A 13,361-nucleotide genomic window follows, 5' to 3' on the forward strand; every position below is an offset into this window, starting at 1 on the left:
TCACTAGTGTTTTTTTTTTTTTTAAGTTTATTTATTTTTAGAGAGACAGAGACAGCATGAGTGGGGGAAGGGCAGAGAGAGGATCCTAAGCAGGTTTCATGCTGTCAATGCAGAGCATGATGTGGGCTCAATCTCAGCCAACTGTGAGATCATGACCTGAGCTGAAACCAAGAGTTGGACACTTAACTGAATGAACCACCCAGGTGCCCCTGGTCACTAGAGTTCTCAAATAAGGGACATTCTGATAGAGGGGTGGGGCAAAAACATAAAAAAAGACTTAAAAGAGAATTGGAAAATAACTGGAAACAGCTAGTAAAGAGGATGTTTGCAGCTACTGGGTATACAGAAATGCAGACTCCTCTTTCTCTTTTACATTTTCAAATATTGGAATTCCTCAGGGCACTCAGCTTGTCATCCTTTTCTGATCTATATAATCTCTCTAGTGGTCTTAGTCATTCTTACACCTTCAAATCACCTAATGTTTCAAGAAGGACGAAGGGGTTCCTAGTACTAAGAATAGCAGAGAAATGAAGTAATTTAAAGGCTAAAAATTACCCATTGGACTTAGCACTCAATATTTAAGTGGAAATGAATTAGAGCAATGAATGATTAACTATTGTTTTAATTTCCATATCTTCCATGTGGAAATGTTCCAGGAGAAAGTAGGCTTATAGTTGAGCTGGAGAGGAGTGTGGTATTGGGAAGCAGCTGCACTTGACTAAAGGATGGGTATGTGGCAAGTAGAAATAATGGATTGAAGACAGTCAGATGAAGCATACCAGTGAATTTTGAAGTCAAGAGTTCGACTTGGTGCTTGTAGGCAATAGGAAGCTTGGGGCTTATGGGTTCTGTATATTTGACAAGCACCTGGATAAAGTGTCAGGTGGGAGAGGAGGGAAGGAATTGATGGTAAAAATACTGTCTAACGAAGCAACAAGACAGAAGCAGATTGGATGGGTCCGTAAAGAAACTGTGAGAGTACCCAGATCACAGGACCTTACTGCTGAGAGGCCACTGAGTGCAAGAGAATATACCAGAGACAGAAGCAGAATATACTGGAGGCAGGCCCAAGTACTGGGGTTTATAATCAAGGCCTTATCAGAAAAGGTTGGTAAGCTCTGGAGAAGATAAGTGACTCAGTTGTACCAAATCCCTGCTCTTCCCATCACACTTTCACAGTGTGGGGCTGTGAACAAAAATGGCACTTGCTATGCTTTCAGCACCAAATTTGAGGGAGTCTTCTCTATTAGCCATTGTGTTTCCCCCACACAATTAACTTGAGCCCCCTTTTGACAAAATCCAAGTTCTGAACAGGAAACAGAGCACCAGTTCACTTTAAGCTGTGTCAGGACTGTTAGTTTTTAATTCAGTTCCAAAGCTAGGTTCCTTCTCCGAAGCCACCACTTTACTGGTACTAATTGCTCTGTCCATATTCTTAACACGGAGATGGAAGAACAAAAGACTTGAGCCGTGAAGGTAAAATGCTTCCCTCTCACTCTGTGGCTCTTCCAGTTCAGATTCAAGAAGGCATGACTGTAGGTGGGAAAGATGAATGTATTTGAGGGATGTTTATCGGTTTCCTAGAGACTATCAAAAGTTAGAGCCTCTTTAAGCCATGTATGTCTACATACCTTTAAAGACTACTCAACAATGTGGTCTATGCGTTATACACTATGTATCTGTTATTCCTTGGAAATTCAGAGACTGAATATCCTGTAAAGTCATCTCTTGTACCCAACCTCGACATTACAGGGTATGAGCCATCCTGTTATGTTAGATTTGATTGAGATAATGAAAGCCTAGATTAGGCTGATTATATGATAAATGAATGATTAAACCAGCAGGATTCTATCTTTACATAAGCAAGAGGTTTTAACACTGGAAATGCCTAAATTCGTGGCTTTTGAAGTGAAAAAAGGTAGAATTAGTGATTCACAGCTTTCTCTAATCGAAAAGCAACACATTGGATGAAAGGGAAAAAAGTCGATTGCCCATTTGTAGGGACAGTGGCACTAAGAGGAAGAGACAAGGGTACACCAGTGCCATTCATTCATCTAGGCACTAGACTAATTCAGTCCTCTGAGATGTTAGCCTCCTAGATTTCTTACTGGCCTGGAAGGAAGTACCCTGCTGACAATCAAGTTCAATGAACTGAAGAAAGCATTAAGAACATTTCTCACTACCAAAAAGGGCTGAGATGATATGGTTGACCAACCCTGACTGATTCTAAAGTCCTTTTAGCTATGAATAGACTACACTAAGTAGAATTTGGGTCCCTGCCAGGGCCTGATTCCATGATTAACTAATTTCTGTGTAAGGTAGGAGATGAAAGAGTTGTCTGAAGTCACATGTCAAAAGTTCATGTTTATTGTGATAAGGCAAGTTCATTTGATCTATGGCCTAAACCCTGAATGTGTCTCTTAACAGCTTTAATTTTAGCACTGTAGTGGCAGCTCCCTTAAGTAGGTCACCCAGAACCACCAGAACTGTGGAAATAGCTTTAATGAGGCTTGGGTCATATGCAGAAATAACATCTGATCACTTAAAGTAAATAAAACCCCAAATAGATCTAGAAAAATGCTTGAGTCAATTATTGCTGCTATATTTTAAGTGAAATATGGCCATCATATATTTGCAGATATTTTTAAGAGTCTAAGGAGAAACCTATTCATTACTGACAAGATAGATCCCTAGATCATTTCCACATGAATTTCATTGACTGAATGGATGCAAGTGGTTTGACTTAGTCTCAGTATTCCTCTTTGCCCTCGTAGCAAATTAAACCTCACCCCACTGTCTATTGCAGCCCATCAGTTGAATAGCAGTAGTTTGAGTGATGTGTAAATAGCTAGGAGCAATGGAGGATTCTTAGCACCAAATATATATTCTCATGTGCCTCAGGCAGGCTTAGACACACTCTACTACTGCCATTATCAGCATGTAGGCCAGTTATGAAAAAGACAGTCTGTAAATGACAGTGTTGAACAATTTGTGTCAGGTGTCTCTTTCTGTACGAACACACTTGAATTCCTTACCGGATGGCAGTAGAAACACATTTTATCATTTGTACTGCAACCAACACACAGAAATCTACTGTTCTGTGCATAAAATTCAGCCTTGGCTAATAAGAGAAAATTTCCCCATCTTCTTTTTTCTAGGTGAAGCTTCTGTACATACATCTATTGAGCCCTAGGGTATTCTTTTGAAGAAGAAGAAAGTGTTCCTAGACACCAAAACATTATGACTTGTGTGGAGAAAAAGCAGAATATTACTTGGATTTGGAGGGAAAAGTGTGCAGCTTTTACAGTGTATGATCTCTTTTACTACTGGCATATCTGGTGGAATTGGAGGAGGTACTATTCCCAAGCCAGGCATCATTGGAGTTATTGGTGGAATTCCAGTCATCATTCCAAGAGCAGGGTCAAAGTCTAAAAAAAGGAGAGGAAAGAGAGAACAATAAATGACACCAGGCAAGGCCAAGTGGAGACAGAATGTTACCTTATAAATTTCAAACCAAGGGTCTTTCTAAGATGGAGGCAAAATATTTAAGAAAACATGGTATTAGTATTAGGTCTTAAATACTATATTCTACTTGTGCATTTTCCTTTTGGGATAGGGCTGTTTTTGCATCACCAGTCTATTTGTTTCTATATCACATTTTTGACATCCAAGGCCTTTCATACTATGTGCCTTGTTTGTTAATCTTGCCTTTACTAGTTTGCAACACATACCCTCTGCTCCATTCAGATAAGGCTCCCTGCTATCCCTATTAACACTTTTTGTCTTTTTGCAGGTAGCATGGTATTAAGAGCATACAATTTTGGGGATAAGGCAGACCTGACTTCTACTTTNGTGCCCGTTTCTCCACATCCTCGCCAGCAACAGGATGAATCTTTTGAACTTCCATTTCCTCATTTGCAAACACCTACCTTATAGAGAGCTTGTGATGAATAAACAAAACAATGAATGCAATGCACTTAGCATAATGCATAGCACAAAAATACTCAATGAATAACTATTCTCCATGCTTTTATTCATATTGTTCTCTCTGACTGGAATCACTGGAGTTTTCCCCAATTCTCCCCATACTTAAGGCCTGCCTTAAGTCTCCCCCTCCCTGAAGAACTTTTTCCAGATAATTCTGGTTCATTCTCAACTCTGTGTTGAAAAATTGTTGTATACTTGTTGCCACTGAACAACAAGTTTTATTTTGCATCATGTTTTGTTTTATTCAGGGATGTTTCTAGGATGTGTAGGGGCCCCCAAACAAATATTTTTCTGTGGGGCTCATCTATATACATAATTCGATTTACCCCAAATGAACATCAACACTATTTTGGTGGCACAATCTCATGTGATACCATGAAAGAAATACCATACCAGGAAGCTGGAGAGATTTACTTGCCAGGCTACTTCCTGGAACATAGTTTGAGAGGACTCCATAGGCCTGAGTTCTGAAGCTTCTTGGAGAATCTGGTTGACTCCACATGTGGGGTAGAGGATTGGAGAACGCCCCAAAGGGGAGAAATGACAACTGGGGTCCACACAGATTCAGGCTGAGATTGGGACTCCTTGCTAAGACAACACTGCAGGCCCTGGTCAGTCCTAGACAACGAAGAGGAACTTTAAAAATTGTGAGAAAGGTGCTTCTTGCTATTAGAACCTGTATAGGACCTGTTCTGAACTCAGTACATCTACCCTGATCACACTAACTAACTTAGCACTAGGTGGGGGGACTTAGAAAATATCCAGGCAGGTATTTCAAAGCAGGAGGTCCTCTGAGAATGCAGGCCTAGGGCAAAGGCCCCTCTTTCCTGGGTCTATGGGTGGTACTGATTTTGTTTAAATTTTGTCTCTATGTCAAAATGCAAGTTTGAGAGAAGGAAATCCATTCTACTTCCCTATTCTCAGCTCTGTCCTCTGCTACAGAATGCACAGAAGGCTGCAAACAAAGAAAGTACTGCATAAGGAGTTGTGATAATGTAGGGGCAGTTGCAGTAGCAGTAATGTGCCTGAATCCCAAAAACTTCACTCTGCTCACCACAAAAGCACGAGGGGGCAATCCTTATAAGCCTCCTCAAGGAGGCTCAGAATACCCTGGGTGGTTCTCCAAGATGTTGAAGGGATGGATCTTAACAGTGGGAAGAATGTGTGTCCCTATAGAAGTGGAACTTCAGGTACAATAGGCCCAGTAGGGGTGAGTCTTGTGACTGGGCAGATAGGCAGGCAGGTAGCACATGTGCACAGCCAGTCCACAAGAGCTAGGTCATTCCCCATCTTCCACATGCCTGTCATGCTGAAATATCAAGACCCTAGATATGTCTGAGAACAAAAAAATTTCTTTCAAGAAATTTCCAAGAAATTAGGGAAAAATTTATTTTTCTGAAAACAAATTTACTTTTAGCCTTCACTTGCAATCTCACCCAACATGCAGTCTTACACATGCATGTGAGCACATGTGTGTACTCTCTCTCCCTCCCTTCCTTCCTCCTTGTGGCTTTCTTGTCTCTACTTTTCTCCACATACTAGTGGAAGGTTTCTTAATATCTGTGTATCACCATTTCTTTTTTGATAAAAGTGGGGATAAATGATGACATTTAGCTCAAAGGATGAAAGGACAGAACAGATATTAAAACCTCTGGCATGATAGGTGGTAGTCCTGGTAGGTAAGTTTCCTTCCTTCCATTCAAGACATGCATACACACACCAATAAATTCACTTATTTGGGTATTCATTCCCACATTCCACAAGCATTTGTGATAAATTTTTATTTATTTATTTATTTAAAAAAGTTTTTTAATGTTTTATTTATTCCTGAGAGAGACAGTATGAGCAGGGGAGGGTCAGAGAGAGAGGGAGACCAGAATCTGAAACAGGCTCCAGGCTCTGAGCTAGCTGTCAGCACAGAGCCCGACGCGGGGCTCGAACCCACGAACCGTGAGATCATGACCTGAGCCGAAGTCGGACGCTTAAGCGACTGAGCCACCCAGGCACCCCTGTGATAAATTTTTATATGTCAGGCTCTATCAGGTGGGGGCAGGGGGTCCAGGCCTTCCTTTCCATCTTGGAGGACTTAGGCCACAGATACTCTGTGTTCCTATGCTGAAGAATAAGAGCACTGTGGTTAAAAAGGCCATTTACGTCTTCGGAAAATTTGATTCCTTGTGTTTATGATTTTGGAAAAATTGTTAACATTATCTCACCCATTTACAAACTGTTAATTTTCAGTAGGAAAAGATCAGATTAAATTGTGTGCCAACTAAACAATTCCATCTATTTTTCCTCTCCAACTGAAATGTTTGTCTTCTTTTTATTATTCTGCCTGCCTCCTCATTGTTATTCATTCGGCTCTGTCACTCACAACTCTGCCTTACCACAGATTACAGAAACATCAGTTCATTAAGCAAGTCCTGCCACTTTGGCTGAGAAAGAAATGCCCATCTCCATGTACTACCTACTAACAAATGGAGACAAACAAAAAACAAATACACAAGATAAATATAACTCCTGACTGATGTACTCACCACTCTGTTTGGTATGATTACATTAATATTTTATGAAATTCATTTAAAAGCAAGTGTATTCACGATATATGACTAAAGCAAGGACTAGATAAACTCCCTTTCTTCCTCTTGTTCAACATGCCAAGAGTTCCATAGGCTACACTGCCTAGCAGGGCTTGCTAAAGGGCAGGCTGCACATGAGATTTCCAAGGCTCCTAACACATTGATTATTTCTTTTGTTTATCTTCAACCATTAAGCACCCAAATCAATGTGAATTTCCAATGTCAACCAAGAAAATAACCTTTTGAAGTCATGGGACTTATACAAGTATTGCAGAACCTGAAGTATCAAAGAAGTCCAACAATTTAAAACACATTGGGAATAGGACGCCAGAGAGATTATCTCTCTCTTTGAGACTTCCAGCCTGGCTTGAGGAGTATATCAGTAACTACATAGTATTAATATTTATGTTAGGAATACAGACTTCTGAAGGAGACTTGAAATTGTCTTATATAAGGGCTATGGAAAAGGCCAAGGTATTCTTCCAAAGTCCTTCCCACAATACAATAAACATCCTGTTCTGTTTTGGTTTTATATCACTCCTTCCAGCACCTTTTCCCTGCAGCCCTTCTGACTTGGTATTGTTATGCCTGGAAGTGTCATAATATATTGGTTTGCATTCATCTTCTGATTCATGAACTTCCCAAAGTCCCAGCTTACTGGAAATGCCATAATTGCTGTGTGTCAATTGGGCCGGCTTGCTCCTCTGAGTTGCAGCTCTACCACATGATTCCAAGTAATATTTCAGGGTGGTCTTAAGCTTTCATGCTCTCTAGCAACTTGTGGTCATTCTACCTAGAGTAGTTACCTGGCAGTATAATTATCCCCCATTCTCTTTACACATTTGAGCCAGGGAGTTACATTACAGGCACAAACAATTTCTATGCTGCCATATGTCATCCATATGTCCAACCATTCAATAGTCTGATGCCAGGCCCTGCGCCAGATGTTGGGATTTAAGGAATGACTAAGACAAAATCCTCAGCCTCATAGTCTAGTTTTGAAATGTCCATGTAGTTACACTGCTGTATCACCAATTATTATCAACAGCCAAATTGTTTGCTGGATGCTTACAATGTGCTAGGTACTGTGTTAAGCATTTTATGTAATTATGTTCCAAGAAGACCATGAACTAGCTACTGTTATTAATCCTTCATTTTATAAAGAAATTGTAGCTCAGAGTGTTGAGTTCTTGCCCAAGATTATGCAGCCAGTAAGAAGTAAAACTAGGATTCAAATCCAGGTTGGTCTAACTATTAATACTCTTAACCGCTACACTGCCTCAAAATGCAGTGTGACAATTATTTTAATGAATTAACTTAATTATAGGTATAAGGTGAAACTGGTATGATGAAAAACATGGCACATAACAACGAAGTGTTTCCATACAGTTATTTTTTTTCCTAATGTGACAGGTTAAAGGTGGATACAAATTTTGTGACACCCCTTTCACCAAGAGGTAAAGTCTATGTAACCCATCCCCACTTGACTCTGGACGGGCTCCATACTGCTTTGACATAAGAGATGTTGTATCTGTTTTCAGGCTCAGGCCTTGAGAGAGACACCATTCCCACTTCTTGTTTCTGGGAATGCATGCTATCGGAGCTTCAAGACACCATGTAACACGTCGGACTACTGTGGTAGAGAGACATGCAGAGAGGGTGTTAGAGTAAATGAAAGGAGAGAGATCTAGCTGAACTCAGTGTTTTTAGCTGCCCCTGCCAAGGTGCCATGCATATGAATAAAGTTGTCATGAAACCTCCAGAGTAGACTACCATAGCTAAGGCATCCCAGTTGATACCATATGGCATAGAAGGATTGCTCATAAGAGTCCTGCCTAAATTCTTCACCCAGAAAATCTTAAAATAGAATAAAATGATTGTTTTTTAAGCTACTAAGTTACAGTTTTTCATATAGCAATAGATAGACTATGCAGCATGCTAGGGAGTGGAGGGTGATTAGTTGATTAATAGAGTTGGCTATTTTCAAATAATGGAAATAGAAAGTACACTAAGCACCAGAACTAGACTGACCATGATTTTTCTCAGATTATTGAGACGGTACATGAACAACTAAGTGTTTCCATACAGTTAGGAAATTGCAGACACATACAATCCTGCAAAGCCTCAGAGCCACTGTCTCGAGCACTTGTGATCACTGTACTGTACGGATGGTTGAAACAATGCCAGGTGACTGATAGGGCTAAGACTACAGATGGGCTAAGACTACAGATGTCTACAAAACACTAGAAACCTTAGAGGTTGCCCATTTTTGATGCCTGACAAAGTTACCACACACACCAACTATATGGTTCAGTTCTTGATATTTTCTGGCAGGAAGGTTCACACTGGTTTTCTTCCTGTAAAATGCAAACTTCACTTTTGTAGTGGGGGAGACAGATGGTGTCCATAATACTATTAACCATTAATTGAGTGTGTATGAATTTTCAAGTTTTATACATATTATCTCATTTAAATTTATTTTCACAATCCTAAGGAATGGGCAATATATTACTTCTTATTTTACAGATGAGGAAATTGAAGCTCACAGAATTAACACTATAAGACCATACAGTAGGTGGCTCTTACTAACCACATTCTCAATCATTCATCTATAATGCTTCCCACAAAGTCCACTGAAAAAAAGAGATACTCCCTGTCAGATTAAGCTCTGTCTCTACCTACTCAACCTGTAGCAGGCCTTCAAATGTTTCTCTCCAAAAGGCTACCATCTGGTTGCTTATCTCTACACTTAGAACTTCATGTTCAGATATTGATATATGTATTACCACACTAATAGGTAATTTAGAAGCCTTTTTAAAATCCATTGTCTCAACTTTGACCCACAGACGAAGTTAAAATTGTGGTAGTGTATGAACTAGAGGTGGGCAAAGGTAGGAGGTGACACATTTACTGTTGGTCTTGCCTTTTTAGAACTGGACCTGGTTTTGCCTAGCTGGAAGCCCCTTCATACCCTCAGAAAGGCTCTGCCTGCACCTAGTGACTTCTTGTCATCCAAGTGCCCCCCAGGCCCATAAAGGCATTTTCTTTCTGTTAGGTGTTCAAGAGACTCTTTGAGCACCAGAAGGTAGTTGGCACTCACAATAAAACCATTGAAATGCAACCATAGATTAGTCTAAAATAAGTGTTTCAAATGAGATCTAAATGTAATTAAGGCATCACGAAAAATTGATTCCAATTCAGGTATACATTTCTGGGACTTTATTGCTATTTCTTTAGAGTTCCTACAAAATTCATTGGAAAGTAAGAATTGGGCCTGAGTATTGAGAAATTTTAACCTACTACAGTCCTGACTGCCTCTTCATGCAAATCCTCAAAAAGCCTTTTCAAGCAGTCAACCTGAAGAGAGAACATGTATTTCTAAGGACAGCCTGGTTACACTGCGAGATGGTCCTGCAGTTATCAGTAGCCCTCTTGGAAATAGAGCACTAGTTCCCAAATTTTTCCATAATGACTCAAATTCTAGTAACATCTGCCTGCTTCTCCAAAACATCATCTAAACCCTTACTTCAGGCCAGCTGCAAAGTTGAGGCAGGGCCTGGTTCGTGTACAATGGCAAATAAGGTAGCAAACTAGGTTTGGGTGGGTTATATGACATAATCATAGTTCACAAAGACTCTCCCCAGTAAATCTCAACTTTGATTTCAAATTTATATGAATGAAGATTTACTTGCTTAGTATAAATTTTTGCTAACATCTACCTTTCTAGCCCACCTTCTCCCTTTTCCTTCTTATTTATTTATATTGTGTTCTTCCTTTGTTAGAACATTTGACAGATTAAGGATCATGACTTTGACTCTCATCATGGGAGGCTGTGAACACCTTTGGAGGGGCATTACTGAGGACATTTCACTCTACATCTGTGGCTCCCAGATTTCTAGAATTTAGACAGAAATAAAAAAATTATATAGGTATATATATTAAGTTATCCTCATTTTAATTTGCCAAAAACAAACGTGGGAAAAAAATAACAGAAACTAGCCAATATACCATTCACACAGTTCATAAAAGACAGAATATTTTAAACCAAGCAATGTAGAAAGTCTATAATCTCAGAATAAAGAACAGTCATTTCAGTTGAGTAAATTTAGCTTTATGTAAAAATCACTATATTTTTAGTTTTTATATTTTGCAGCAAACTAGGGAAAATAATAGTGACTAGTCCTAGGCTGCACAATTGTGCTTGGGCTTCAGAAATCACTCAACTACCTCACTTAGGGTACTTCCCTATAAGAAGCTCCTTATGAAAAAATTCTTTCAGAGCTAAAGTGTCAGATACAAACACAANTGAGGTTTAGTATATTTTTTCTTCATGGAAAATGCAAATTATGTAACTGATAATGTTTCTCTTTTTGTTTTGGCTACCTTGTCACAGGTACAGCTCAACTTTAGAAATTGGGTAGGATCCTATGACGTACACATCTGAATTCTAATTAACGTCCCTACTTGATCTTCACTTAAAAATGTATATTTATTTATTCTGAGAGACAAAGAGAGAGGAAGAGAGAGACAGGGAGTGGAAGAGAGCAGGGAGAGAGGATAGAGAGAATCCTAAGCTGTGCTGACAGCACAGAGCCCAACTAGAGATCATGACCCGAGTTGAGATCGAGAGTAAAAGGCTTAACTGCCTGAGCCACCCAGGGGACTCTGGTCTTCATCTTTGATCTTCATTTATATTTTCCTAGATGCTGGTTTATTTTGCTAGTAATTTTTCTCTTTTATGGTAACCTTTTCTATATGCGGCCTCAAATTTTGTGGAATGGGATGATGTAATTCAACTTGAGTTGAATATTTAACCATTGTCCCCATACCATATACTCTTGCATACTTTCCAGTAATTGATGCATCATTTCCTCTTCCTGGATCATTCTTAGCCCTTTTTTTCACCTGTTAAATTCTTATATATCTCTGGATACTGAGCTCAAATATTACCACTTCTGTGAACCTTCCCAGACTACCACCACCTACCTAGCATTCCCTCTCATCCCACCCTGACTAAAATAGTACTTTTCTGTATGTTTCTACTAAGACATTTGCTACATTGTAGTGTAGTGATATTGACTTTGCCTCTGCTACTGGACTCTGAACTTGAAGGCATGGATTGAGCCATATCCATTTTGGATGTTCCCTTATCCCAACCCTACTTTAGTATGTTTTTAATGAATGGATGGATGGATAAAAGCACAAATGAACAAAATGGATAGGAAGCCTCTGAGCTGTTATCATTCAAGAGGCACCTCATACATGAGATGTATTAGGGAGAATATATGGAGGTTCTCAAAGTACTGAAGTCAGTAAGAGGGCAGGAATCTTGTCTTTTTTGTTCATTGCTTTATCCCCAGGGCTTCTCATCGTACCCTGCATACAACAGGCCTCATATGTCTTGTATGAATGAATGAACAAATGATCTCATTTGGCCACTCTTTGTAACAGTTTGCATGGGGAGTTTTGAGAGTACCATAACTGGGTAGGCTTTAAGGTCATTTTATGGAGGCACTAATTCTATTTGGTATAGTGTTTTACATATCATTGGCTTTCAGTGAAGGGTCCACCATGCTGATGAACAGTGCTCTCCTTTCCCAGGATTTCAACCTTACCTGCCACTGAAGCCATATTCTATTTGTGGGAGATATTAAAAATAATAGAAACACAAGTCTGTCTCTCCTTGAGGAGCTTGTAGAGCAGTGGCCTGTCATGTGTCACACATCCTCATTTTTTCTGTTCCCATCAGAATTGGCCCTCTGGGTCCAGTTAGAACTGCCTTCTTAAAAATGACACTTAAAAAGTGTCTTGCTCTGGGAATAAGGTCCATAAGTCACTATTTTCCAACATCTCCTATTATGGAGGTAATATAGTCAAAAAAGTGGAGACACCATAATGAGAGACTCTTCTTTGGGACTTCACGGGCTCCACATTTGGAAGCTAAGGCTATTTTAATTGAGGGGACAATAAAGTAAAATTAAGGAAATATTCAATAAGTACTCCTTTATCGGCCCACCCTTGGATTCATCTGGTATGATGGGCAGAACAGTGCTCCTTAAACAGAAGGTCTGACTCTATTTGGTCCCTCTCTTTGAAAACTAACATTAGTCTTATTTGGCCAGCTTGGAAAAGCAAATACTCTTACAGGAAAGACAGCTGCCAGCCAGAGGAGGCCTCCTAATCTGCCATCATTGTGGATTAACTTTATTGAATAGAAGCTATACAAAACACCATGTTAGATGAAAGGGAGCTCCAAACCAAACCCCAGAGATAGCCGTCTCTGCTCCCCACTCAATAAATATAATAAGCCAGACATTGCCCTGATGACAAGTATGTGTCCAAGAGACTCAGCTTCCATGACAGTATGGATTTGAGTTCTCTAGGGGAAATCAAGGCAGATTATGTATCATTTGTTTTTCATCAATGCCAAAAGCCTTTTCTATTGTCACAGGGAAGATGAAACCGGACCAAAAAAGTTTGCTGGCTCAGTAGGAAACCTCCTAAGGGGCAGAAAAGTAGCTGAGTTACTGAACTATTAGTGACTGACCTCAGGGAACAGTTCCGTGTGGCTCATTGGCTGCCGCTTCCATTTTAAGGAATCTTGAGGGGAGGAGAGAGGACTGGGGGATGTTTTAGCCCACTCAGTTAAAATGTTACATAATAAAAATAACAGGCACTGCGTTCCCAAAATCTAGGCAAGAAGAAGGGTAGGCAGCATTGGATTGTGGTGCCAACCTTCCATTTCTGTGGATGCCCCATGAAATTACAAGGAGCAGTCATCAGCACTACCAGGCA

At 39.9% G+C, this 13,361-nt stretch overlaps 1 protein-coding gene across 4 annotated transcripts in view; it reads right to left on the reverse strand.

The window, feature by feature from the left end:
• The window catches only part of ENOX2 (ecto-NOX disulfide-thiol exchanger 2), a 151,961-nt gene that overhangs the window by 47,215 nt on the left and 91,385 nt on the right, over positions 1-13,361 (reverse strand). For 3 of the 4 annotated variants that reach the window (XM_077766166.1, XM_077766168.1, XM_077766165.1), the window contains exon 3: positions 3,273-3,428. In XM_077766166.1, the coding sequence (XP_077622292.1) occupies positions 3,273-3,428 (156 nt within the window). Of the gene's footprint in view, positions 1-3,272; positions 3,429-13,301; positions 13,340-13,361 lie in introns of those variants that run through there. The other variant, XM_077766164.1, reaches the window with a different exon arrangement.

This window comes from Crocuta crocuta, unplaced genomic scaffold, assembly GCF_008692635.1.
Source record: "Crocuta crocuta isolate KB4526 unplaced genomic scaffold, BGI_CrCroc_1.0 scaffold1133, whole genome shotgun sequence".
Lineage (NCBI taxonomy): Eukaryota > Metazoa > Chordata > Mammalia > Carnivora > Hyaenidae > Crocuta > Crocuta crocuta.